Source organism: Brienomyrus brachyistius, chromosome 3, assembly GCF_023856365.1.
Source record: "Brienomyrus brachyistius isolate T26 chromosome 3, BBRACH_0.4, whole genome shotgun sequence".
Taxonomy (NCBI): Eukaryota; Metazoa; Chordata; class Actinopteri; order Osteoglossiformes; family Mormyridae; genus Brienomyrus; species Brienomyrus brachyistius.
Window position 1 is genome coordinate 772,631 of NC_064535.1, and position 25,734 is coordinate 798,364.

The 25,734-nt window shown below is 48.9% G+C and overlaps 2 protein-coding genes across 5 annotated transcripts in view; one reads left to right on the forward strand and one right to left on the reverse strand.

The window, feature by feature from the left end:
• Positions 1–15,844, reverse strand: part of LOC125739298 (CUB and sushi domain-containing protein 1-like) — a 348,758-nt gene extending 332,914 nt beyond the window's left edge. For 3 of the 4 annotated variants that reach the window (XM_049009249.1, XM_049009247.1, XM_049009245.1), the window contains exon 1: positions 15,496–15,844. In XM_049009249.1, coding sequence (XP_048865206.1) covers positions 15,496–15,562 — 67 coding nt within the window. In that variant the 5' untranslated portion in view covers positions 15,563–15,844. The remainder of the gene's footprint in view (positions 1–15,495) is intronic. The other variant, XM_049009246.1, reaches the window with a different exon arrangement.
• A 2,681-nt stretch (positions 15,845–18,525) lies between these two features.
• LOC125738569 (uncharacterized) lies at positions 18,526–20,758 on the forward strand. Its single transcript, XM_049007704.1, has 2 exons — positions 18,526–18,543; positions 19,184–20,758. The coding sequence occupies exons 1-2, from the start codon at positions 18,526–18,528 to the stop codon at positions 20,756–20,758; spliced, it is 1,593 nt and encodes a 530-aa protein (XP_048863661.1).
• Positions 20,759–25,734: the final 4,976 nt, after the last annotated feature.

Genomic DNA, 25,734 nt, shown 5'->3' on the forward strand with positions numbered 1-25,734 from the left:
AGATGTTGACAAAGCCAACAGCTGGATGTCTGCATTACACAGAGCATCGTCGGAGAGAAGCTCAGGGTGATGGAGGCTGATTAAATCCAGTTCTGAAAACCCCATTCAGCCATATTACGCATCTCCCCCACCCCCAGGCTCAAGCCACAACACAATTTCTCCCTGTCATGCTCTAAATAAGAGCTGTTTATTTTCACTTGATACAGAGAAATCAAATGCATTCAAACCCATCATCCATGACTCATCTATCAAACCACAGAGACATCTCTTATTTGACAGTGTTTTTTTATTTTTTTTAAAAACAAGAAGAGAAGTGGAGCAGCACTGGAAAGTACTGGAGCATTAAAAGCGTTTGGAAGCGTGTGCCTGATGTATACAGAGCAAATGGAGTTATCCAAGGAAAACGTGTCTATTTTGTGAGACATGGACACGTGTCATACATATTCTGCAAGTCAATGGGATTGGTACAAACAGGTACGGAATGGTACAGACAAGTACAGCATGGTACGGATGGGTACGGTATGATACGGACAGATACAGGATGGTACGGACGGGTACAGGATGGTACAGACAGGTACGACATGGTACAGACAGGGATGGGATGGTACGGACGGGTACGGGATGGTACGGACGGGTACGGGATGTTACGGACGGGTACAGAATGGTACGGATGGGTACAGGATGGTATAGACGGGTACGGGATGGTACGGACAGGTACGGGATGGTACAGACAGGTACAGGATGGTACGGACGGGTACGGGATGGTACAGACAGATACGGGATGGTACGGAGGGGTACGGGATGGGACAGACAGGTACAGGATGGTACGGACGGGTACGGGATGTTACGGACGGGTACGGGATGGTACGGACGGGTACGGGATGGTACAGACAGGTACAGGATGGTACGGACAGGTACGGGATGGTACAGACAGGTACAGGATGGTACGGACGGGTACGGGATGGTACAGACAGGTACGGGATGGTACGGACGGGTATGGGATGGTACAGACAGGTACGGGATGGTACGGACGGGTACAGAATGGTAGAGATGAGAACTAATATACTAATGGGACAGACATGCACTAGTATAATATCCTGTATCTGCTCCCTTAACTGGAGAGAAATACATACACATTGGATTCTGTCCATCTTTCTTATTTATTTATGCCCTCCCCGCCCCCCCCAAAAGGATCAAGTCACACTTTCTGAAACACACACTCAGAATAATCGTAGATCCAGCTCCGGAAATAAACCCGTCAAAGGAGTCTGGTGGAATTTTATTTATAGGCTTGGGAACATTTGCATGAGGCAGACCACTCCGAGATGGATGGATGAGGAATGGCAAGGAGGTCAGAGGCTGGGAAACTCCACGGCTACTGCTCAGCACCAAACACATGCAGTGACCGGCCAGTGACCATACAACAACCACCCAGTGACCTTACAGTGACCACATGGCAACCACCCGGCAACCTCACGGTGACTGCAGAGCAACCGGCCAGCGACCCTATAGCGACCACCCAACGACCGCACAGCGACCCTATGGTGGCAGCCTGGTAACCTCATAGCGACCATATGGAAACTCATGGTTCACACCGACCTCAGAACAACCACATAGCGAATTCATGGCGACTGGCTGGCAACCTCACAGTGACTGCACAGCACCTGCATAGCAACTGCACAACGTCTGCACAGCAACCACACAGCGACCGCACAGTAACCACAAAGCGACCGAGCAGCAACCACACAGCACCTGCACAGCAACCACACAGCGACTGCACAGCAACCACACAGCACCTGCACAGCAACCACACAGCGACTGCACAGCAACCACACAGGGACTGCACAGCAACCACAAAGCGACCGAGCAGCAACCCCTCAGTGTCTGCACAGCGAGCAGAGAGTGGGATTCTGGTATATATACGTTTTCCAAAGGTGTACAGAAACATTCAGGGAGTGGGACTGTCGAGTGGCTGATGAAAAACATGCATTGGTAGTAATGACTAGTGGCATGGAGAGCCCTAAAATATTCTGATCACTGCACGGTTACACTGCCCCCTGATAATAACAGCAGTTTAAAATAAGGGTAACATTAAGCTTAAACATTTCCCTAGCCAGAATCCCAAATACTGATTGTAATACTTCAGACGAGAATTTCCATTTCGTTAACCGAAACTCCACTGTGCTCGGGAGGCGCCCATCAGCCCAGTAATTTTGAATCAGGAGCCCTGAGATGTTTTAGTGCGGTCACCCTCTGATTGCGGTCATTCCGCCGCGCGAAACAGCAATACCTCCCTCAATTCACGGACTGGGAGTCTCAACTGCAAAGAGGCTGGGATTAAGAACTAAAAACACTGTCGCTGAAGTTTGCATATACCCTAAAATCAAATTTACAAAAACATCTGTAGATACAACCTACAGCTTTCATGTTCTCAGTGAATTCAGACCACAATTCCCATAATGCATTTCCCAATGTTGTAAATTAGCTTGCTTGTTCGCTTCATTAATAATCTAATAAACATTAATGCATTACATATTTCACCAAATATCAATAAGGTTAGTGCGTTTCAGGTGATTAACTGACTTCTCTCACTAATGGAGATTAGGTCCTCTTCGATTAGTGAGATTGTCTGACAGAGGGATGCCTGCTTGGTGTCAGTTTGTGTCCAGTTAGCACTTTAGGGAAAACATGGTTAAAAAATGCCTAAATGCGTTAATTGTTTTTGAATTTGAAGACATAATGTCATTTACGGCTGCAAGTTTTATTGGGGTGTTTGTTATAGGGCTGCTGTCCATTTTTATCTCCATTACTTTTACATACATCCCACATGACAGTAACATCTGTCTCCGCAGGAGTGAGCGCGGTAGCGGGGCTAAGCTACCACGATCCCACCAGCCACTCGCAACCACGGCCCTTTAAAGCCGCATTAAGCTGCAGAACTCGGCGTCTCGCGTGTCCCCGTGTCAAACGGCTCGCGCTGAAGATAATGTTGTTTGAAGAGCTCTGCTGTCCCGGTCAGGCCACTTTGCTGGGCTCCCTTATCTACATGCAGACAGTAAACAGAACCTTACAGTTCTGCCTTATGCTAAGAGTTGGTACCAAAACAAATAAGCCAGCCCGCTCTGCATAATTCCCAGGCCTAGAACAAAATCACTTCCACTGGGCCCCCATGACCCCTCCCACCAGGGGCCACTCCTGAGCGTCCCCCAAGACCTGAGCCTAGGAGAACTGTCCCTGCGAATAAGTGTGACACCCACATTTTAATGGGGTGTAAACGAGTGTTGGAAGGAGGCGAGTATTCCTCAAATTGTAATCAGTGATGTTGACAGCAGTCCCTCTCTTTCTTTCACACACACAGACACACATGCACACAGACACACACACACACACACATGCACACAGACACACACACACACACACACACACACACACCTTTCCCCATTCACTGTCCATTGACTTGTTGTAACCTCTCATCAGCCTGCTCTGCCCCCCCTGCATTTGAGGAAATCCCCTATTATGTGCCGCAAGTTGAATTACGGGTTCTTACATTTTGGAGACCTGCGTGGGATCTCATCCCGAAGTCAGTCAGAAAGAGGAGGCACAGTTCAGAACCTTCAGCGCACTGCAGCGGCATATCAGTCATATCAGGGTATGAACCCAAGCCCAGCCTCTCTACCATAAAAAGGTCCTTGAGAAGGTCTCCCTGTCTGCCTTTGTACCTTATTTACCTTTCAATCCAATCGATCTTTCCATTTCACGTCTTCCTAAACCTACAGCAGAAAGCCATTCCACGATGTTCAGGTCGGAAACAGTTAATCTCCTGTAATCTGTGGTGATAGGGTTAGGGTTAGGAGATTAACTGCGGTGATAGGGGGCGCAATTACGCATGAAACCAGACACTGGAGGTGACCTGGCGACCCGAATTTTCAGGGTCTGTGCCGGTGCTCTGTCTACGCGTTTAACCCGAGTGCTGTTGGATTACATCCAGACAGCCATTAAAATAACCATTGCGTGACTCTGTATAACAACATTCACCTCTGTGTTGACAAATTTGCTACAAGACGAGGACCCCTCAGCCTGACCTGCTGGGGTAGTTATGTCAACAGCCCGGCACATTCAGCAAGGACTGGATTGGTTGAATGTTTTGCACTAAGCATTTGTGGACCCAAGACCTGTTTACATGAATTAATTCTAGAATTGGGGCTGGAATCTGATTGTGGATCAGCAAAGGAGCTTGCTGGTTTTAAAATTACATTTCCAGCTCTGCCTTTCAGAACTTGCCATGATCCAAATTTGGGTTGCGACCCATGGGTCGAGAATTACTGTCAGGGGACACTACACTTTAGCACATTCTACATGAAATCCATGTAAAGAGAAGTATGTTTTCTGAAACATACTTGACTGATTACACCTGGGGCTTTCCATGTAAATCCCCTTAAATCACTGGACTCTCTGATGCCCCTACTGGCTGAAGCAGGTGTGCTGTGAATTAAACCTATGCTTAGTCTCTGTTTTCCAGAATCACATTTCATGGCGGTCAGGCAACATTTTTTCTCGCAGGCACGCGTGTCTGAATGTCGGGGGCCAACAACGTCCCATAGACGGCCAATCACGGGCCCGATCTCGCCTCGGCAATTTGTAATAAACTAGCCTGTGTTTTTTTTTCTTTTTTATGCACTGGCAATTTACATGCAGCTGTGAATTTAATTAAGAAATTGCCGGCGTTAAACCATCAGTTCTGCCCTGACAGCTCATTAGGACTGGCCGAACGCACCCCCCCTGAGCAGAGCACTTAACTGTGAAACAAAGACCCAGAACTTCGGGAGCCCTCTGTGCCTTTGGTGTCCCATGTGACCATGATGCTGGCCTCCGCCTGCCGCCTTTAACACCCAAAAATGTCATGGGATGCGATTACCCTTACTCTTCTGGGTGCCGGCCAGCGCCGACCATCCCTAATCTGCCACCTGGGGAAGGCGCACTTACCCTGCTGAGTGCGCAGCTCACTGCAGGCTAACGTTTCCATTTCAGTACTCTACTCCAGACCTTATTCTGGGGTAATAATTAGTGAGAAGCAAACAAAGGCCTTCAGCCGTGCTCGAAATAGCCCCCGTTAATGAGGGGACACCTTGAGAGGGAAGAGCACGAAGCCACCTTGACTGGGTGCCGCTTGGATGAATGCTAACATCTTTTAGCGTAGGTTAGCCAAGAGCAGTGAATAAATAACCCCGGCTGGCCGCATCGGTCGCTGTAAATAACGGAGCCTCCGTGTGATTGATTATTCATCGAGCATGAGAAACAATGTGCAGTAATCATACCTCACCAGTACACTTCCCTGCCAAAAACGAAGGGCCCCTAGTCGCAGAGGCTGATCTAATCAACCCGAGCGGCGGGAGGAAGACGGGGAGCAAAGCCGTCACCATGCGTGTTTGAGCCGCATCCTCACGGGATTGTTTGATGTAAGCCAGATTTTCAAACTGCTGACACGGGCCCATTTCCTCAGGGGGCACCCGCCTGGCGCTGGTGACTGCCGTGAGATTTGTATGCTGCGTTTCTGAATCGTATTGACAGCACGCTTTAAAAGTGCCGTCTTTAAAATGACACCTGGAACACGGTGTCAGTGTTTGCATCCCATCGCAAACAAGGAAAAAAGACACAAACTGAATAAGACTAAATCAACAACTTACTGTAAATAGGCATGGAAACGCAACGGGCAAGGAGGCCGTTTGTGTGGATGAGAAAACAGAGACATCGAGAGAATTTCCTTAGCTTTCGCGAGAAAGCAGAATTCATTTTCAGTTAATGGGAAATAATATATTTTATGTTGGTCATGCATTGAGTTATAAAGGCCAATTTAGACTTTTATGGATTTACATAATTATGTTACCAGCTGGTTTTGCAGGAGAGAATAGTCATCTCTCAGTAGGAATTAGAGTGTTTTACAACCTTTGTGCATAACTGGCTCAGAGTAAAATTCGAGTTTGAATGTTATAAAGTGTGAAAGCTGAACATTCACCACAAGTTTAGAAGACTCTGAATTTCTAAACAGGCATAAGACATTTTTCAGCAGCACCAGCAGCTGGACGAACAAGCTTAAGCTTTGGACAAATGGACTTTTACCAAGTATATAACGTGGAATCCTGAGCTGAGCAGACCTGGCAACCACAGGAGACCCCGCAAAGTACACCAGCTTCCTCAGAAAGTTGCCTTTCGTCATCCACATGGACACGCTTCCCCTAAGCAGAGCAGGGCCGTGTTTCTTTACACAGAATATATATTTTGATGAAATGCAGTTTTATTTTCCTATAAAAGCCTGCTGTATTGTTCCGGGTGAGGATTTAAAGATGACCTATTGCAGATGAAATATTTAATAGCGTTAGTTGCAGGTTTTGAGATGAGTACCATCGTACTTCTTCCTAAATGTGCTCTGGCGAAGCCAACACTCTTACAAAATCAGTTACTATGGAAACACTCCACCCAATAGATGTGAGCAAAGTTTATGATTCTATTCTTGTCTTAAACGAAAGTGCATAAAGGGGACTTTCAGTGGGAGCAGAACCATATGTTTAAGTAATACCAAGGTCAAACAGAACATTTTCACATCAAGTGAAGGATTATGCCGAGTTTGAGCTGTAGCCCCTTCAGGGAAAAGGCTGACTTATGGACGTCGGTGAGGAACTTTGACCAGCATGCAGGAGAAGATATTGCCAAGGTGTGTGTGGGGGGGGGGGGGCAGCATGTTGGGTCCAGGCTCAAATGCCATCTGTGCCCAAATGGAGAACATATAGTTTGTATTTGCGAGGATTTATCATACAACAGCTAACTAAGAACGTGGTGGCAACACACGATTTGGCCTGATGCAACAAGCTCACACATTTGGTAACAATAATATGTAGCCATTATACTCTGGAGGTAATCAGCGTAACACAGACGTAAATAAAATAAATGCTTGTTTCATTAAGCTCATTCCTCCTGGGTGACTAACATGGCTCACTGATGTCTTTTGCAGATTTATTCAGTGAGTTCAGCTGAAATGCTTTATGGAAAAGTTGAATGTGTAAATGACATCACAGCTTGTGGATTATTCACTCAGTCTGCTCTGTTCTCCAACGTCTCCCAGCCCTTTGCTGCTCCTAGGGTTAGACCAGCCTGTGTGCTTCTGAACATCCTTCTCCAAAGCCTCTGGTAGACATGCCATGGCAAGAGAAGTCCAGTCATTTGTCCATGATGACACTCCAGCTCCTCCTGAAGATACTGCACCTCCTCCTGAAGATACTGCACCTCCTCATGATGACACTCCAGCTCCTCCTGAAGATACTGCACCTCCTCCTGAAGATACTGCACCTTCTCATGATGACACTCCAGCTCCTCCTGAAGATACTGCACCTCCTTGTGATGACACTCCAGCTCCTCCTGAAGATACTGCACCTCCTCGTGATGACACTCCAGCTCCTCCTGAAGATACTGCACCTCCTTGGGATGACACTTCAGCTCCTCGTGATGACACTCCAGCTCCTCGTGATGACACTGCACCTCCTCGTGATGACACTGCACCTCCTCCTGAAGATACTGCACCTCCCCCTGAAGATACTGCACCTCCCCCTGAAGATACTGCACCTCCTCATCACCTTAATCATGGCTGAAACTCCTCAACAGCAGAAATGTCCATCTTCCAAGGTGACCCTCTCTACCAAAAAGGATCCCCCTTGATCCAACAGTGCTAACACTTCATAAAGGAACACAGCTACCTTCACCCTGCTGCAGACAATAAAACAAATGAGTATGTGCCTGTTCTCCAGTGCGCAGTAGTTTTTCCCCAGAGAGCACAACCGGAAAGCTTCCACACTGCATGCTCACACTGTTTTGCTTAGCAGACAACTTACTCCAAAATAAATGCAAGAAGCACATAAGTTTTAAAACATGGAAATTAGCTATTGCAGTTTTAGTCAGGACGATAAGCCCATCAGGGTTCACAGCTTTCTTTCCAGTGATTTTAGTCTTTAATGGCACTCGTAATCTCTGTGCATTGACTATTTCAGTGTCGCTGGGTTGCACTAACGTGGAGCTGCCAATAAACTGCTTAGAGTTCATACACCACATGTGTACATATGTGTACGCAAACATTCATTAAACCGTTCATTCCAACTAAAACCAATCAATGTACTTCAAAATGGAAGTGTGTTGTTATTGTTTGTTCGACAACATTTTAAATATAAATTCACAGCTACTGAGAACCAAAAGGATTTATTTTTTAAGCATGAATCATAAATGGAACCAATCAGATCCTTTTCAAAGAGATACAATGGTGGGTATTCTGCATGACATCACGCGCATTAGTGCTGCTGCTGCCAAACCAGACGGCTTTGCTGTCTTACCGGTGTAACTCCTGTGCTTGTTGTGTTACTGACCTCACTCTGCTCAGCCTCCCTAATCACCGCCATATGTTCATTTGGCTATCAGCAGCGTGGACCAGGTGATAAGCTATAGGAGAAGTGGGAGTCTTGAGGAAATCTGCTTCGATAGGCTACGAGGGTTGCATGATGCCGGTGTTCCCAGGATGCTCTAAGAAGCTGAGAAACTTCGGCAACCTCCGTGACCCCCGGGGTCTTACGGTGACAATGACTGTGCTGTCTAAGTACGTGACAGGGGTGACAGGCCTGTTAGGGGTGTCACATCAAGCAGTGAGCTCCGGCACACGGTCGGCAGACATGCTGTTTGTCCCTGTCACCACAAAAGCTCCGTACCTTTTTATAGAAACCTCTAGAAGGAAAATGGGTCCATTACAGCCTGACGCCAGAAATCAGCCTCAGACTGCGTGCCGAGATGATTCTGCCTCCTCAAAAGCATGAAGAGGTGCTTAAAGCTGAGGCAGGCCCATGTGCCACCGAGGCCTGCCACCAACCACAGCCTGCCACCGACCACAGCCTGCCACCGACCACAGCCTGCCACCGACCGTGGCTTGCCACCGAGGCCTGCCACCAACCTAGCCCTGCCACCACGGCCTGCCACCGATCTCGTCCCGCCAGCGACCGCGGCCTGCCACCGACCACAGCCTGCCACCGACCGTGGCTTGCCACCGAGGCCTGCCACCAACCCAGCCCTGCCACCACGGCCTGCCACCGATCTCGTCCAGCCACCGATCTCGTCCTGCCACCGACCGCGGCCTGCCACCGACCGCGGCCTGCCACCGACCACGGCCTGCCACCGATCTCGTCCAGCCACCGATCTCGTCTTGCCACCGACCGCGGCCTGCCAGTGACCGCGGCCTGCCAGCGACCGCGGCCTGCCAGCGCCCGCGGCCTGCCACTGATCTCGTCCATTGCCTGTTAGTCACTCACGTCTCCCAAGAGGACTCCTGCACTCCCAGACCCCCTTTCTTCCTTGTCCTTATCAGGCAGGTGAAAGCGATGGAGCCGAAAGTGGTTAAAGGCTGAACGTTAACCTCTGGATGTATTTGATGTTAAAAAAAAAATGACTGGGTTGTTGCGCGCAGAGCTCTGTAGCGCAGCACCAATGTCGCTCAAGGTTAGCGACACGGCTAATCGCTTGGCCTCCCCAGACGGCTGTGCCCCAGAGTTCATCCTCAGCTCACACTCCGCGCTTTGCTAGCTATGCATTAACCATTTTAAAATAACAGCTATGGCCGCTGTGACCTTTGACCTAATGTTCAGCCAGGCATAAAGCCTGAAAAAAAAATTTGGCTCATTTAAAGCTGAATTCCTGTCAAACCCCTTTTATTATTTGTGATTGGTGAGTGGATAACTTAAAGTGTCTGCTAAATTATACTTAATAAAAAACGTTAAAAAAAAATCGCAGAATCATTAAATCGACTGTAATTGACATTATGTGTCAGGGATACTTTAAGCATGAATAGCCTGTCCGCTACAGCATGTTTAAATGAGTCAGGATCTGTGCTGAGATGTAATGGCATATTTGCGAGCATGAGTGTGCACACACACATGCATACACTCACACGCACATGCATACACTCACACACATGCATACACTCACACACATGCATACACTCACACACACGCATACACTCACACGCACATGCATACACTCACACACACGCATACACTCACACATATGCGTGTTAAACTCTGCCAATGCCAACAGGGTGATTATATGACTGTTTAAGAAGAATAGAGTGGTTTTGAAAGCAAACAGACAATAAAACACTTTACATGCATGGAGATTATTACTGCAGCAATGCATTGTGGGTAACACTCAACACATTCAAATGCTGCTAATGATGTTGCTCTATAAAATATGTTCATATTTATCCCCGTTTTGTTCAGGACCAGCAAGGTTCGGATAATGGTCTCAGATTTTTTGATACTTCTTCCCAAAAACTTTGGGGAGGAATGTAGTAATTGTGGACTAAATTTGTCTTCGAAAGGTAAATGTCAAACAGCTTGCTTTCCAAAGCTCCTTGCCAACTATTTTTAGAAATCTTCTGCCCTTTGAGGGATTTTGATTAGGTTGTTGGCATTTTCTTGAAGCATTACGAAAGACTTCAGACAAGAATTGTTTTTTTTTTTTTTTAAGTCATCCATTCTATGCTACCAATTACAGTTACTCTACAGTATCCTTACAGCTCATATAACACAAAAGAGCAACTGCGAGACTCTGAAACATGGCAGATACCTTCAGCTTGTCTGCGTCGGACTAAAGGAGGCTTATACAGCAGGGATACGGTTCTGATCTCATGTAGCAGGCGAAGCCAATCTCAGATCTGTCAGCGTGTCTAAGTTCAGTGTGAAGCGGAGGACAGGACGAGAGTTTGTGTCTCCCACCCTGAGTCAGCAAGGCTTCGCTCCTGACTGACAAATGCAAGACATCCCAAATTAAAATGCCTCTCCGATGCCTTCAGAGATAATTACACGTCCTCATTCCCTCTCAGGGCTTACCAATGACTTGACAACTATTTGCGAAGTCTGTCATCTATCAAATAAAGCCTGGATTGAATCCAGAATTACAGCAGGGCGCAGGGCTGTATCACTTGCCATTAGTAAACAGCCAGCAACTTGAGCATCCATGTAATGTAATCAACCCGTGCAATTAACACTGAATAAGAAAGTCTGTGCTTGCAGCTGCACCGCCCAGCGACTGTCATGTGACACGCCGGCCCTTTGGGTGGACGCCTTTGGAGGTGCCCTTCCCACCGTCTCCATGGCGGCCAACTCTCCTGCGCTGACAGCAGGAAGGGCACTAAGCATGCTGCTCACCGATTCTCGCACTCGGACAGAAGCATCACTTCAGGGCTTTGCCACACTGCAATTTTAATGCAATTCTAATTATAGCCCGTTTAATTCCTTAATTAGAAGTTGCGTTGGCGGCTGCCATGAGGCTCAGGGTGATGCTGCACGTCTGCTTCAGTTACACACATCGGCTTGACTGACGACGCATTACTTTTCCTGAATTTCGCTTCGAGACGATGAGTAATCCCGCCAGCGGGCTTTGTGAGGCGTGGTCCTGCAGGGCTCCGCGGGCCCAAGCGGAGCAGGCGCTGTGTGTTTGGATCAGAGCACACTGATGCTGTGGCAGGGTCACGGCCATTGGAGGGGGCACATTTGGGGGGGGCTCTTTTCTCTTTCCTGTATGGACATCCTAATAGCTCAGAACATGTTGCCCCCAGTAGAAAAATGCATGTTCAGCAACGGCAAAGGTGCCGATGCTTCAGCCAGCAGAAACGGCGGGAGAAAGCGAAGGTGCCAGCGGCTGGCTGCCCCCCTCACCCCCCCGTATCGCCATCGACTCGCTGTCAGGCTAATCCACCTCGTGCCGCCATCTACAAATCACTCATGCGACCGCACTCTCGCCATCTGCCACGAGGAATCCCCGGCCGCGCTCATCGCTGCAACAAAATCCGCCGGACGCCTCCGGGCCTGTGGGGCCGATGTCGAGGTGGGAGCCATCCGCCGAGGCGGCCGCTGCTGTCCGCGTGAACGGTCACCCGCAGCAGCCAGCGCAGCAGCCAGCGCAGCGACGCCAGGCCGCGAAACGTGTCACTGAGCTGCCGCACGGACAGGGGGCAAGATTCCTTCATGACGATCTGACGGCAGGGGGAGCAGATTAAAGATCACTGCTTCCTTCATTAATCGGCCGTCTGTCAAGGCAGCCAGCTCAGTTTCTCTTACTTTGTTAGCATTGGCGGGGAAAATTCAGATTAATACATACAAATAATATAAGCAAACCCCACACATCAGTGTTCCGCCTTCAGCTCACCTGTGCAGGGAGTGATGCAGGAGATGGGGGGGGGGGGCGCCTGTACTCTGCTTAATTATATTGTTGGGAAGTGCAATTCGCGGTTAAGGACCTGGTAAATCCCACAGTGTTTCGGCAGTGAGGGAAGCTGACACTCATGAGGACAGGACCCATGGCTCTCCTGAAAAGGACGTCAGTCACCACATCTCAGGGACGCCATGATCACATTCATTTATGATGAGGAAGGCCGCTCTCTGCCGACTCACGCGGCTTTCAAATGCTAATGGCTGAAATCAGGCCTCTATGCATGTGGGGGAACAGAGCCCCACTCCGGAGCTCAATACATCCCAATTCTGGGAGACGACAGGGAAGAGAAGGAGAAATGCTTTGTGGATTCAAACTGCAGCCTTTTAGCTCTTTCGTTAAAATGACTCCCAGTTGTGCAGAGCAAAGAGGGTTTTTTTGCTAATCAGTTCATTTTCTATAAAATTCTAAAATTATACATGGTTAGTTTAATTTTTTGATTTTGTTTCTCAGTGGTTGACATGGGGACATATAGCCTAATGATTACATATATATATATATATTTTATATATAATTTCTAAGTGCCATATCAATTAAACAAACCGATTAATTAGTACGTGAATAAAAGTGTTTGTGGAAGGAATTTAAAATCAAATTTAACATTAATTCCAGTAAACAAAGTGTGTCTCGGTTTTCACCTTCTGCCAAACACAGACAGATAAACAGACAGTATAATGACGTTTCTGCTCCTAAACCCTCTTATGCTTCTTGACTGCTTGTCCACCACATTGCTCACTGTACCGTTTCAGTGTCAGTGAGCATCTCACTCCAAGCCGCTTCTTCGTCGGGTTGATCCCGTTCCCACGGAGATGTTCCTGTTTAATTACAGCAGAGGCGCGACCACTGTCTGCCGCCGCCTTTTTAATTTCAGCTTCGTGTCAATTAAAACAGAATGATCAGCGTCTGCCCCACTGAGTCCCAATCTGCCATGCAAATGCAGAAATATAAACGCCAATTGACACAATTTAACCCAATAAGAGAACTGAAGCCTAAATATGCAGAAGTCCGAGATCCTACTTTTATATTCAATACTAGGGCTCGGACATACGCGCACCTTATGAAAAGGTAGTTACGGTATCTAAAGTGTTATTCTTTGGGGAATTTAGCGTTTCCCGAACGCTCCGATCTGCGTGCGTTTTAAAATATATTATGGAATTTGCCCGTTTAGTTTAGGACAAGCTATGCAAAGAAATCTGAGAAGCAAACAGGCCGAGATCACTATGCTCCAACATGAAGATGTGTCCGAGAAACACACTGTCTCGGGCCTGCCACCCCAATTTACTATCGCCTTTGAACAAGGAACAGTAACATTCATCATTAACGGTGATATTACGACTGTGACAAAACTAATGACTCTTTCAGAGGGTGGAGAGGCGCTGAAATTGCCCGCAGCATAACTAATTCCGTTGGAAAGCGTGTCCTTTAAATAGACGGAGCATAATGAAATGTTGAACCCGATGCTGGAGTAATGGATCACGGCGGGGTTAGAGGCAGAAAGCGTAAATAAATAAATAAGGGCAATGGAGTGATTAAGGTGAACTAAAGGATCGTGAGAAACAGCGGCCCTTCAGTGCCGCATAAACATCTGGTTAATATAGACATATGCTGAAGGAACCGAGCTAAAATGTGGCAATAGGACAGTGAAGATGTTGTTAATAAAATATTATTTATTTATAAATAATGCGCCCGGATTAGCTCTCATAATAAATAATAATAATAATAATAACAACAATAATGAAAAACAACCGGCTAAGGTTAACTGAAGCGCTCCCTAAATGAAATGCTAGGACTCCGCAGTGCCAGCCTGAGATTGGGTCACCATGCAAGTAAAAAAGTTTTCCGGAGGAGGACGAAGCGCGGCGGGATTAACGCCCCCTCCCAGCCACCACGCGCTGCGCTTCTATTCCTGCCGCCTCTGCCGCTGTTTGTGTGATCCAGCGCTCACCAGTAGCCATATTATACAACTGCTTATCTGGGCGACCAACTTTATAATAATAATAATAATAATCATAATAATAATAATAATAATAATCATAATAATAATAATAATAACAACAACAACCAGTGTTTTAAGACACAAGAAACTGGAAACTGGAAAATTCTCTAATAACCTATAATACAGGTTAATATAATATATATTATAAGGCGCACACACACTAGAAACTGATAATGCGTAATTATTTAATTAAAACACTTTCCAATCCTTTTTGTGAGTAAACAGACGTGTCTTTATGTGAACTTGCCTTGTCGTGTAAAGTGCATGTAAGGCTCCACAAGTGCCGCCCATTATGCAACGCCGCCCCCACCGACTGCTGTTTACAGTATTAGTTATTATAAAGGAGGCCCGCAGTGCCCCACCATCAATCAACAATCCGGATCGGCGGTGGCGGCCTGAAACGCTACGGCAGAAGTGACTCCCTCCGGCGGGACCAACGGTGGCTCAAAACGAGCCCAAACGGCCGCAGACATCTGGCGCATAAAAAAAAAAGTTTAAGAGACACGTCGAATGATGTCGTTCATGTTGAGGCATCATCTGGATATACAAATAATAAAAATAAGCAGGTGACCCTACAACCTGCTATTTCTGCTTAGTTTCCAAGAAACCTCTATGAACAGAGCGGCCCCGACGCCACATTCCTGTATTGTACATTTCGGTGGTTATAACGATGCGTAGGCAAACGCCGCACAAACCGGTTGGAGCCCAAAATTTTACCGATGTGTTACAGCTACTGTTCGGCCGTTTTCGGACCGGGAAAAGAAGATTGCGAGCCTGCAACACAGGAGAAAAAAAACGAGCCCCTTCTCCCTATTTTCATCACGTCTCACGCATATATTATCGCGCAATCGAGGACAAATGCGGCGCTCTTTTCGGAAATGAAATGCGATCGGCGCCAGCAGCGCTATATTGTTCACATCCATATGCATCACATTTTCAAATGTCATCGATTAAACAAAATTACTGACAGCGCTTGAACTGTCGGTGGAAAATGCCACGTTTGGTCCCGATAAGTGAACAGAAATGACCATCCGCTTTTCCAGATTTCCTAAGTGGATTCAAGTTTGGAAAACAGGTGAAAGCACCAAGCAAGGCGTATTTATGCCCCGTCTGTGGGCAGCAAGGCAGACGCTCGGCACCCGGGTCGCGATCACCGGAATGCAAAGCAGCGCGAAACAGTGATTATCGGAAAAAGGTTTCAAACTTACCTTCGGCTGCGGCCATCAGACATGCGAGAATAAAGAGGACGCGTTTAAATTCCCCCATCGCAGGCATATAACGCCGTTATTCCACGCAGCCACGGGTGTCTTGGTGGGGAGGGTTTGGGGGGGTTGATTTTCAGCAATCAGAAAAACGCATAGAGATCCAGCTTTGGCAAAAAGATCGGATGCCTACGGTGCAGGGATGCGCCCGGATTAGCGCTCATATCACCGGGAGAGGGTCACCGCAGGGATGCCGAGACCCACAAGAGGCTTCCTCGATCCAAGGAGAGCGGCTGAATGAGTCGGAGGGAGCAGAAAGAGGGGAGAAAATAGACAGCAGCTCGCAAGCAGCGAGAGGAGCTGGACTCAACCATCACATTAAAAGCAGGGGAAATATAGAGCGATCGACGCATCAGGACCGCAACTCGGAGAGCAGCACCAACTCTGACCGGAGACAAACATAAAGCAAAATAACTACCATGTGCGAAATTAGCCGTGATTAACGGGAATATTTTTAAATCCGTAATGCAGCGGATAAAAGCAATAGCGTGTCTAATACCAATTATCATGAAAGTTGCTTATACGCACACAGATTTACAAATTCTTATACTCAGCCCGGTGGAGAAATTAAATGAACGGATTTTTATCCTAAATTTCATATTTTCCTTGCAACCAGCTCGCCCACTGATCGTTAGATGAATCTGAAGTGTTTTTTTATTTATTTATTTAGCATTTTTGCCCGATGCATTGGAGGATGTGATTTGTGAAGACGTCTCTCTTTCCATCATCTGTGAGCCTTTCTGCCAACTTCGTGACGGGTTATGTAATCAGAGCCCATTTTTAAGCTGACAGCGGTGTCACTAATCAATTTCCCCCAAAGAAAGATTAGCGGGGAGCCTCGCAAAAGGCAGTAATAGACACCGCTTCAGTCAACAAGGGCAATGTCACGGCTCGCCTCGGAAGCACCGAGACGCGTCGCTGCCCCTAGAAAATTGCTGAAACGTTAAGGTGAACTTGGGAGCACAATAAATGTTGAAAAAAACAAAACTTTTAGATTTGCAAATGCTCCTTTAAGCGTGCGTTTATGCAAAAAAAATAAACAAAAACGCAGAGACACACAGTTTTCGTTATTTACAAGCGCGACTCATTGACATCACAAAAGCCTTTTTCATTTTGAAGGGTTCTCCAGAGCAAAAAGGGGGAGCAGTCCGGTCTTATGACGAGAACCGGGTTCAGCACGTTGGACAGCGCAGTTGGACCCGCGATCCTGCGGTGCTCTGCTGCCATCCAGTGTACACAATTATAATTACACTATCCGTCGTGTTACCGACATTCAATCACAAATTTTAAAAATAAATAAATGAATGCATAAGTGTGTTAATATGAAAGGTGTTGCTGGATAATACGTGTAAACATTTGTCCATTTGCATCCGAAACCCTCACCAAGTCACATCTTCGATACTTTATCACATACATCCATGTAAAACCAGTTTGATTTCATTTACTGACAAGGAAAATACTTGGTTAGTGTTTTGTTTGATTACACTTTGCTAGTCTTGCCCGTGATTAAACTGTAAGATACATGTTCAAAATCAGGGGCGTCAGAAGCATTTTGTATATGGGGGGGGGGGGACACACTGGCATGAAACTAATATTTTATGTTAAATGTGGGGGGGGGGGGTCCAAAGGAATAATTGTGAAATGTGAGGGGGACACGTCCCCCTCAGATTTAATAGCGGCGACGCCCATGTTCAAAACGGATTTTATATGCCAGGAACTGCATATTTAGTTTCATCTCCTCTTAAATAGGCCAACATGTTGTTGCGAAGTTCTTTACAATGTCCGGCTTGCCTCTTCTACAGGTCAGCAGGGGGTGTGCAGGTTAAGCGTCTCTGGCAAAGGGTTGCTTATCAGCGGTTGTTTCGCCCTCTAAGTTACTTAACTAGAACTGTTTCAGGAAGAGACCCAATATTATAAATAGTTTATTAAGTAAAATCGTGATTTATAGTAAATCAGTCAGAAGTGGAGAACAGTTCGCTTCCTGAAAGGTAATTATGACGTAAGTTAAATCTGAGGGAAATTAGTTTAAGATAAGGCGATTAAAAAAAAAAAAACGACCGTGTTAACAAAGGCTTTGCAAGGTCTCCTTTTATTAATGACGTGACCCGGGACTTTAGATGAGTGAGCGGGGACGCATCCGGAAGCCTTTCTGTTATAAAGGTTAATTAATATGTACATTTATAAGTAATCGACAAATGGATCGCAGTGAATAATTCCGACAATTATACCAAGCGACTATACAGCAGAGTGCGGGCACTGCATGCGCAGACTGATAGGGAAGATAGGGAGGCAGTGAATTTGCTCCCACTAACCGGTGTCCAGATACATTACTTCTGTTCTTTTTCTTGGGTCTAATAATATTGTATGTTAATCTTAATGCCGCAAATGCATATTACAGGTGAAAACGCAAGATATTTAACATCGAAATCCCAAGGAAAAAGGCGGCCCGTACTATGCAAGCAGATGGATTGCTTCCATAAGTTAATTTGCACTTAAGGTTTCAGAGTACTTTGATTACTCATTAGCCTTTGAAAACCTGGAAATTGAACGTCCCTCATTGGATTGATTATGGATGCTTATTCTCCCAAAACATCCCCAGCAACCCCGAAAGAAACGAACAGACCTCCTACGATTCATTTGTTATTCTTGTGGTTTAACAGAAGGCTACCTTTGAATAAATGCATTATTACAGAGAATCCATGTATTTTTGGAATCCCTTTGTCACTTTTCGTAGATGATATTTTGTTTCTCTCCAAGCTTAAAATTGAAAATGAAACAACGCTGAAATATAAGCCTATTCTTGCGTACTCTCACAGTTCTTCGCTACCATATTATGCGTGAGCGCGCTGGCATTGACCTCGATACGTGGGGATCTTGTCAACAGCTGAGTCACGTATGCAAAGCGCATGATTATGAAACCCGTAACATGTTGGACCTCATAAAGCCGCCCTTGATCTAAAAGCCAAATAAGTGAGTATGAGAGGCTGTCAGACTGTAACCTTGGGAATATAAAAACCGTCTAGTTTGGCAAACACCGGGTCTCACGCCACGTCTTCACACAAGCGTACTTCTTAACTCCGGCTTTTTTGTTTCCTGTGAATGATGACAGATTTTGAAGCTGAAACTTTTTTTCCATGGGTGATCAAAGGGTTTTAAAGGTTAAATCTTACCTCTGTACGCTTCCCTTTGTGGAAATGGGGGGCAAATGCTGTCTATTAACTAACGATGCTAAGATCACATCAAGAAATGCTTGGATATTTTGGAGTATGCTGGCCATTGTTTATTTTTTCCAGTTTTTAAGTACATTTCTACCTTTATAAATCAATGAATTAGAAGGTACTAATCATTGTAATCTACTTGACTGCAAGCATTTATTAGACTTTATACAGGAAAACAATCCAGTGACCAATATTTGTACATTACGATGTCTATTTTTTTTTTGGTGCCTAGCACAAAATGGCCGAGATAGTGGCAGTTCAGCATTGCCAAATTTGGCAAGAAGCAAAGACAGTGATGTGAGGCGTAGCTCCGTCGTTTGACCCCCTGAGGTCAAGGTTCACGGCTGTGTAACCAGGGCAAGGCCTGTGCCGAGGCACTCAGCTAACCACAGCCCGCGGCATGGGGGTATTTTCAGTGGCAGGATATCGAGCAACATGCCACAGGGTCAGACAGTAATGTGAGGGGCAAACGGGAGCGGGCGGCCCAGAGGGGCGGAGGGGGGCGGGCGCCCAAGAGGGGCGGAGGGGGGCGGGCGGCCCAGAGGGGCGGAGGGGGGCGGGCGCCCAAGAGGGGGGGAGGGGAGCGGGCGCCCAAGAGGGGCGGAGGGGGGCGGGCGGCCCAGAGGGGCGGAGGGGATCGGGCGGCCCAGAGGGACGGAGGGGATCGGGCGCCCAAGAGGGGCGGAGGGGGGCGGGCGGCCCAGAGGGGCGGAGGGGGGCGGGCGGCCCAGAGGGGCGGAGGGGGGCGGGCGGCCCAGAGGGGCGGAGGGGATCGGGCGGCCCAGAGGGGCGGAGGGGGGCGGGCGCCCAAGAGGGGCGGAGGGGGGCGGGCGGCCCAGAGGGGCGGAGGGGAGCGGGCGGCCCAGAGGGACGGAGGGGATCGGGCGGCCCAGAGGGGCGGAGGGGGGCGGGCGGCCCAGAGGGGCGGAGGGGAGCGGGCGGCCCAGAGGGACGGAGGGGATCGGGCGGCCCAGAGGGACGGAGGGGATCGGGCGGCCCAGAGGGGCGGAGGGGAGCGGGCGCCCAAGTGGGGCGGAGGAGCGGGCGACCCAGAGGGGCGGAGGGGAGCGGGCGGCCCAGAGGGACGGAGGGGATCGGGCGGCCCAGAGGGACGGAGGGGATCGGGCGGCCCAGAGGGGCGGAGGGGGGCGGGCGGCCCAGAGGGGCGGAGGGGGGCGGGCGGCCCAGAGGGACGGAGGGGAGCGGGCGGCCCAGAGGGGCGGAGGGGATCGGGCGGCCCAGAGGGGCGGAGGGGAGCGGGCGACCCAGAGGGGCGGAGGGGGGCGGGCGACCCAGAGGGGCGGAGGGGGGCGGGCGGCCCAGAGGGGCGGAGGGGGCGGGCGGCCCAGAGGGGCGGAGGGGGGCAGGCGACCCAGAGGGGCGGAGGGGAGCGGGCGCCCAAGAGGGGCGGAGGGGGGCGGGCGGCCCAGAGGGGCGGAGGGGGGCGGGCGGCCCAGAGGGGCGGAGGGGGCGGGCGGCCCAGAGGGGCGGAGGGGGGCGGGCGACCCAGAGGGGCGGAGGGGAGCGGGCGGCCCGGAGGGGAGCGGGCGGCCCAGAGGGGCGGAGGGGGGCGGGCGGCCCAGAGGGGCGGAGGGGGGCGGGCGGCCCAGAGGGGCGGAGGGGGGCGGGCGGCCCAGAGGGACGGAGGGGGGCGGGCGGCCCAGAGGGACGGAGGGGGGCGGGCGGCCCAGAAGGACGGAGGGGAGCGGGCGCCCAAGAGGGGCGGAGGGGAGCGGGCGGCCCAGAGGGACGGAGGGGAGCGGGCGCCCAAGAGGGGCGGAGGGGAGCGGGCGACCCAGAGGGGCGGAGGGGAGCGGGCGGCCCAGAGGGGCGGAGGGGAGCGGGCGGCCCAGAGGGACGGAGGGGAGCGGGCGGCCCAGAGGGACGGAGGGGAGCGGGCGCCCAAGAGGGGCGGAGGGGAGCGGGCGCCCAAGAGGGGCGGAGGGGAGCGGGCGCCCAAGAGGGGCGGAGGGGAGCGGGATGAGGGTTAAACACCATGTCACCACGGGAATGACGTCCTGAAACTGACTGCATGCTTTAATACCCCAGAACATTACAAAGTACAATCCCAGCGTAATTCACATGGAGACCTGTACCTTTTGATGCTTAGAATGGCAGAATTGCTCTTTAACAATATCATGGTTGTCAAATAAAAGGAAAAAAAAAACTCCATGTTGGACACACAGGTGGAATTCAGGCCCAAAGCTTGCTAGACACCCACAGAAGATGGGACCAAGCCAGAAAAACCACAATAGCTAGCAAAGCTTCTCCTGCCCACAGAGGCCCCCATGAAAACTCCGCAGGAAGCGCTGATCTGCCAGTCCCAGGCTGTGATGATTCCCACAAATCAATGACTCTCTTTGCTATTTTAAATTTGCCAAAATATAATAATTTCAACCATTTCCACTCAAACCAAGAGACTCATTAAGATCAGACTTGACACCAATACATTTATATTATACTGAACCATGATTTACATGCACAGCTAACAAACAGAAGGTTCCAGGCACAGTGATCCTGAACAGACCCTGGGCTTCACACACAGAGAACCTGGGCAGAGACTCGAACTCTGAAAAAGCCGAGACAAAGAGCCCAGACCAGTAAAACTCAAAATGCTTTCAGAAACTTCCTCGCAGAGGAAGAGACCAAATCCATAGCAGCAAAGCTGACAGATTCTACCGCTCAGTCAAAATTTAGCCATGTTAGGTCTGAGACAGCAAATGGTTGCATACTGAGGCGGCCCAGTGGGCTTGTGGTCCTGGGTTATATGTGTAGTTCAAGGATGGTGTCCCTGAAAAAGCACACATGCAACATGTAATGAGATCGCAAACACTTAAAAAATTTAATTTGAAAAAAGAAATCATTCATCCAGCCTGAAAGCCAATCAGTGTCCATCCCTTCACCTTGGAGCAGACTCAGCACTGATTAGACAATTACACTATATGAAGCTTTTTAACGACTTGTTATTTTCCATTTCATTATTTCAAGAGTTTTACGTGATTGCTCTCTTGCTGGGGGGGGGGGGGGGGGGAGAGACAATAAATTTCCCCATCTTATTCACATGGATTTGGTTGTTTTCTTCCACCGTCCTGAGGGTGATTAGAGGGGGGGATATATCCGATCTAAATGTAAGAGTCATTAGCACTCGCACTTGGTAAACGGGCCACAGCCTTTTTGAACTGGGATTGCTTAAAAGATTAAACAGTAATAGCTAAATATCTCACTAATGAGTCAGTTCCCACCCCCCAATTATTATGCATTAAGTCTAAATTCAACCTATGCTATCCAGCAGATAGATGGGAATACTAATTCATCTGAATTAATGACCAAAGGCAGCCTCCGTAACGGAATGCGTGTGGAATTACCGCCTTACGCACCGTCACAGAGCCTGAACGCTGCTGTGCTTATATATCCCATCTGCAGTCACCTTCCATCCTCTTAAGTCGGCGGAAGACAAGAGAATAAAATGAAAGAGTGACAGACATTCAGGGCCGCAGAAATAAACATGAATCAAATTGACCATAAGTGTACAAACAAGACTGAAATATCACAATGGTAGGAAGCGGCAGGCGGCACTTCCTGTGAGGTTGCGGGCGTTAGCATTTATTTAAGCCAGCTGTCTGTCCTTGTTTTCCATTACGGGGAAGCAGAATGGAGCAAACAAGCCAGCAGGGCAGAGGCTGTCCTCTTTCGATGGTGATAAACGTGGAGGAGAAGACGGAGGCGTGGCCTCACCGGCGTGACCACGGGAAGACAGGAGGCGGCTCCTAGGAGAGTTTCAGAAACTGCCTCCTATTACCTCTTCAAAAAACTCTCTTCCAAAATGGAAGTGAACAAAGGAAGACCTAGCGGATACTGTCACTCTGAAGGAGAGATAAGAGGCTCCGCATTATGTACCAGAGCGAAGAGAGATGGACAGATGGATGGAATAGAGGAGCCTAAACTGTGCTGTCAAATAGTCCCACTGGAATACAACTAAGCCATCAATCACCGGTAAGCGTGCACCTTCATCTGGTGGCAAGAGGTGGATCAGGTCTTATTTGTCCAGTTGCTACAGTGGGGGGGGGGGACCTGATCCATGGAGGGCTGGGGTGTACGGTCTGCTTTTTGGGATGACCTCTCCATCAGCCAATCATAAAGTAGAGCGTCTCAACTGCAGTTCTGGGGACCCAGCTCTCCACGGGTCAGGTTCCCTCCCCCCCTGCACCACACAGCAATTATCGCTGGGGCACTGGAACCATCTTCAGCTTGAAGACCTTCACCTGTTCAGGCTATAAGGGCAGTCAAAGCTACACGTAGGGTGGCTTCACTCCACAAAAACCATAATAGTGTATTAAATTGTCACCAATGCTTGAGTTGCGGCTTTCTGCCCTGGACTACAATAGCTTCTGCCATACACTTCTGCTACATAAAAACCTCTGACTCGTTTTTAATTTGCACACATTTAACTTCCATTATGATATTTTATCAATGCAGCTCATATCTGTACAATAACGCAGTTATCTGTGAATCTAGCGATCAGCCTTCAGTCGACTGACAACTGTAAATAAAGATTACAGAAGACAGCCACTAACCTTGAATATAATAACATGCTTTTCTTAAAAAAACCTTTGGAGCTGAATGAGTTTCATGAGGAGGAATATTCAAAAGTAAAGAAAAATCCAGAAATGAAAGGCAAATATCCACGTCTTTTAAAATTCCTTTCAAAATTTCAATTATTCTACTTGACAGAAAGCATCAAGACACACTGAACAACGGACTCCGGCACATACATTATTAATTTAAAAGAAGTGCTTAAATTCCCAGCAAATCACTGTTATTTCTGTTCTTTTAGCAAATGGGCCCGTTTAAGCACACTGAGCTGGTAAAGCCCCGTTCATTAGGTACCCCCCCCCCATCATTCCTGCACTTGTGGCCTCCCTGTTGGCTGTAACACGCTTGGCCATTCTCCTCTGACCTCTCTCAATAACAAGATGACCAGATGTTTCCAGCCCATCACACCTCCCTCCAGGCACTGCAGTGTGTGAAGATCCCAGGGTAACAGAAAGTGACATTTGTGGCACCAGCACATGGAAATGAATGAGAATGGAAAGAAACAGCCAAACTTTCTCGGGCTGCTCACTCACCAGCTTCGGATGACTGGACGTGTCCATGAAGCTCTGAGAATCTTCTGGTTGATTTTCAGGGTCCCCGTTTTGAATCTAGTGAGCCCAGATGTGTGCATATTCCATTTTCTAAACAGGCATCTACATCTTTCTCAGAACTGATTTTCTAGGCCAGAACAAGACAGATCAAAGCCACTGGTCCTCATTCCCACAGAGCGACGTCTGGTGGGCTGAAGATTGTGGGTATTTTTCATCTAGTCTCCTACTTTATCAAATTATCTCCAGCGTTGTTGTTTTTTTTTAATGACAAAGCACATTTGAAGATGCCTCCTGCATTTTTCTGAAGCACTTTTCTGAAGAAAGCACATCAGTCAAACAGTGGCAGGTAAGTGGGCCACTAAATCCAGGAGGACGCCCCCCTGGGTGAGGCCCCCACCTGCCCGCTCCTGGCGTGCCATTTTCATTGCCTGACTGAAAGTTCATCAAAGATTGCGAGCTGGCCGGCATCAACGGAAACTTTCCAACAACTGAGAGACATCAGTTAATGCTTAAAAAGCGGTTAGTGTTTATTCAGCGTAACAGGTTTAAAAATGCATGTATGATTTAGCTGGTATTCAAACTCACTGCTTTCCAAAAGACGGCAGCTGGCCGCAGGCTCGTTAGCCTGACGACACTCAGCCGGTGCTGCCTGCAGGAGCCGCCAGCTTCAGCCCAGGAAACTTTCTGCAGCTTATTGGGAAGTGCGTGGAGAGGAGGGCCTGTGAGAGGAGAGCGTGTTCTGGGAGAGCGAGCACACCAAGGCCTCCCTGACACAGCGTTGGCCCTGGGTGCGAGGAATTAAAGTGATTCTGTGAAACAGAGGCCAGTACTGCAGTTCAAACATTTTAAAATTTATGTGTGCCTGTAACTTTTGGGAGATAAGAGCTTTTAAAATGAACTGAATAAATATGTGTCCTTGTGGTAAACAAACCAGAATATATATTTATGAAATGTGAATGACTACACACACTCAGACAAACACACACACACTGACACACAGACAAACACACACACACTGACACACTGACAGGGTGCAGGGTGCTCGCGGTGGTGCGGGATGCTCGCAGTGGTGCAGGGTACTCACGGTGGTGCAGGGTACTCGCGGTGGTGCAGGATGCTCGCGGTGGTGCAGGGTGCTCGCGGTGGTGCAGGGTGCTCGCAGTGATGCAGGGTGCTCGCAGTGATGAAGGGTGCTCGCAGTGGTGCAGGGTGCTCGCAGTGATGCAGGGTGCTCGCAGTGATGAAGGGTGCTCGCAGTGGTGCAGGGTACTCGCAGTGATGAAGGGTGCTCGCAGTGGTGCAGGGTACTCGCGGTGGTGCAGGATGCTCGCGGTGGTGCAGGGTGCTCGTGGTGGTGCAGGGTACTCGCAGTGATGAAGGGTGCTCGCAGTGGTGCAGGGTACTCGCGGTGGTGCAGGATGCTCGCGGTGGTGCAGGGTACTCGCGGTGATGCAGGGTGCTCGCGGTGGTGCAGGGTGCTCGCAGTGATGCAGGGTGCTCGCAGTGATGAAGGGTGCTCGCAGTGGTGCAGGGTACTCGCAGTGATGAAGGGTGCTCGCAGTGGTGCAGGGTACTCGCAGTGGTGCAGGATGCTCACGGTGGTGCAGGGTGCTCGCGGTGGTGCAGGGTACTCGCGGTGATGCAGGGTGCTCGTGGTGGTGCAGGGTGCTCGCAGTGGTGCAGGGTACTCGCAGTGATGCAGGGTGCTCACAGTGATGAAGGGTGCTCGCAGTGGTGCAGGGTGCTCCCAGTGCTCACACACGCACACAGCAAAGCATTTGCAGGGACTCGCTCTTGACGGCCATTATAATGTCATTAACAAA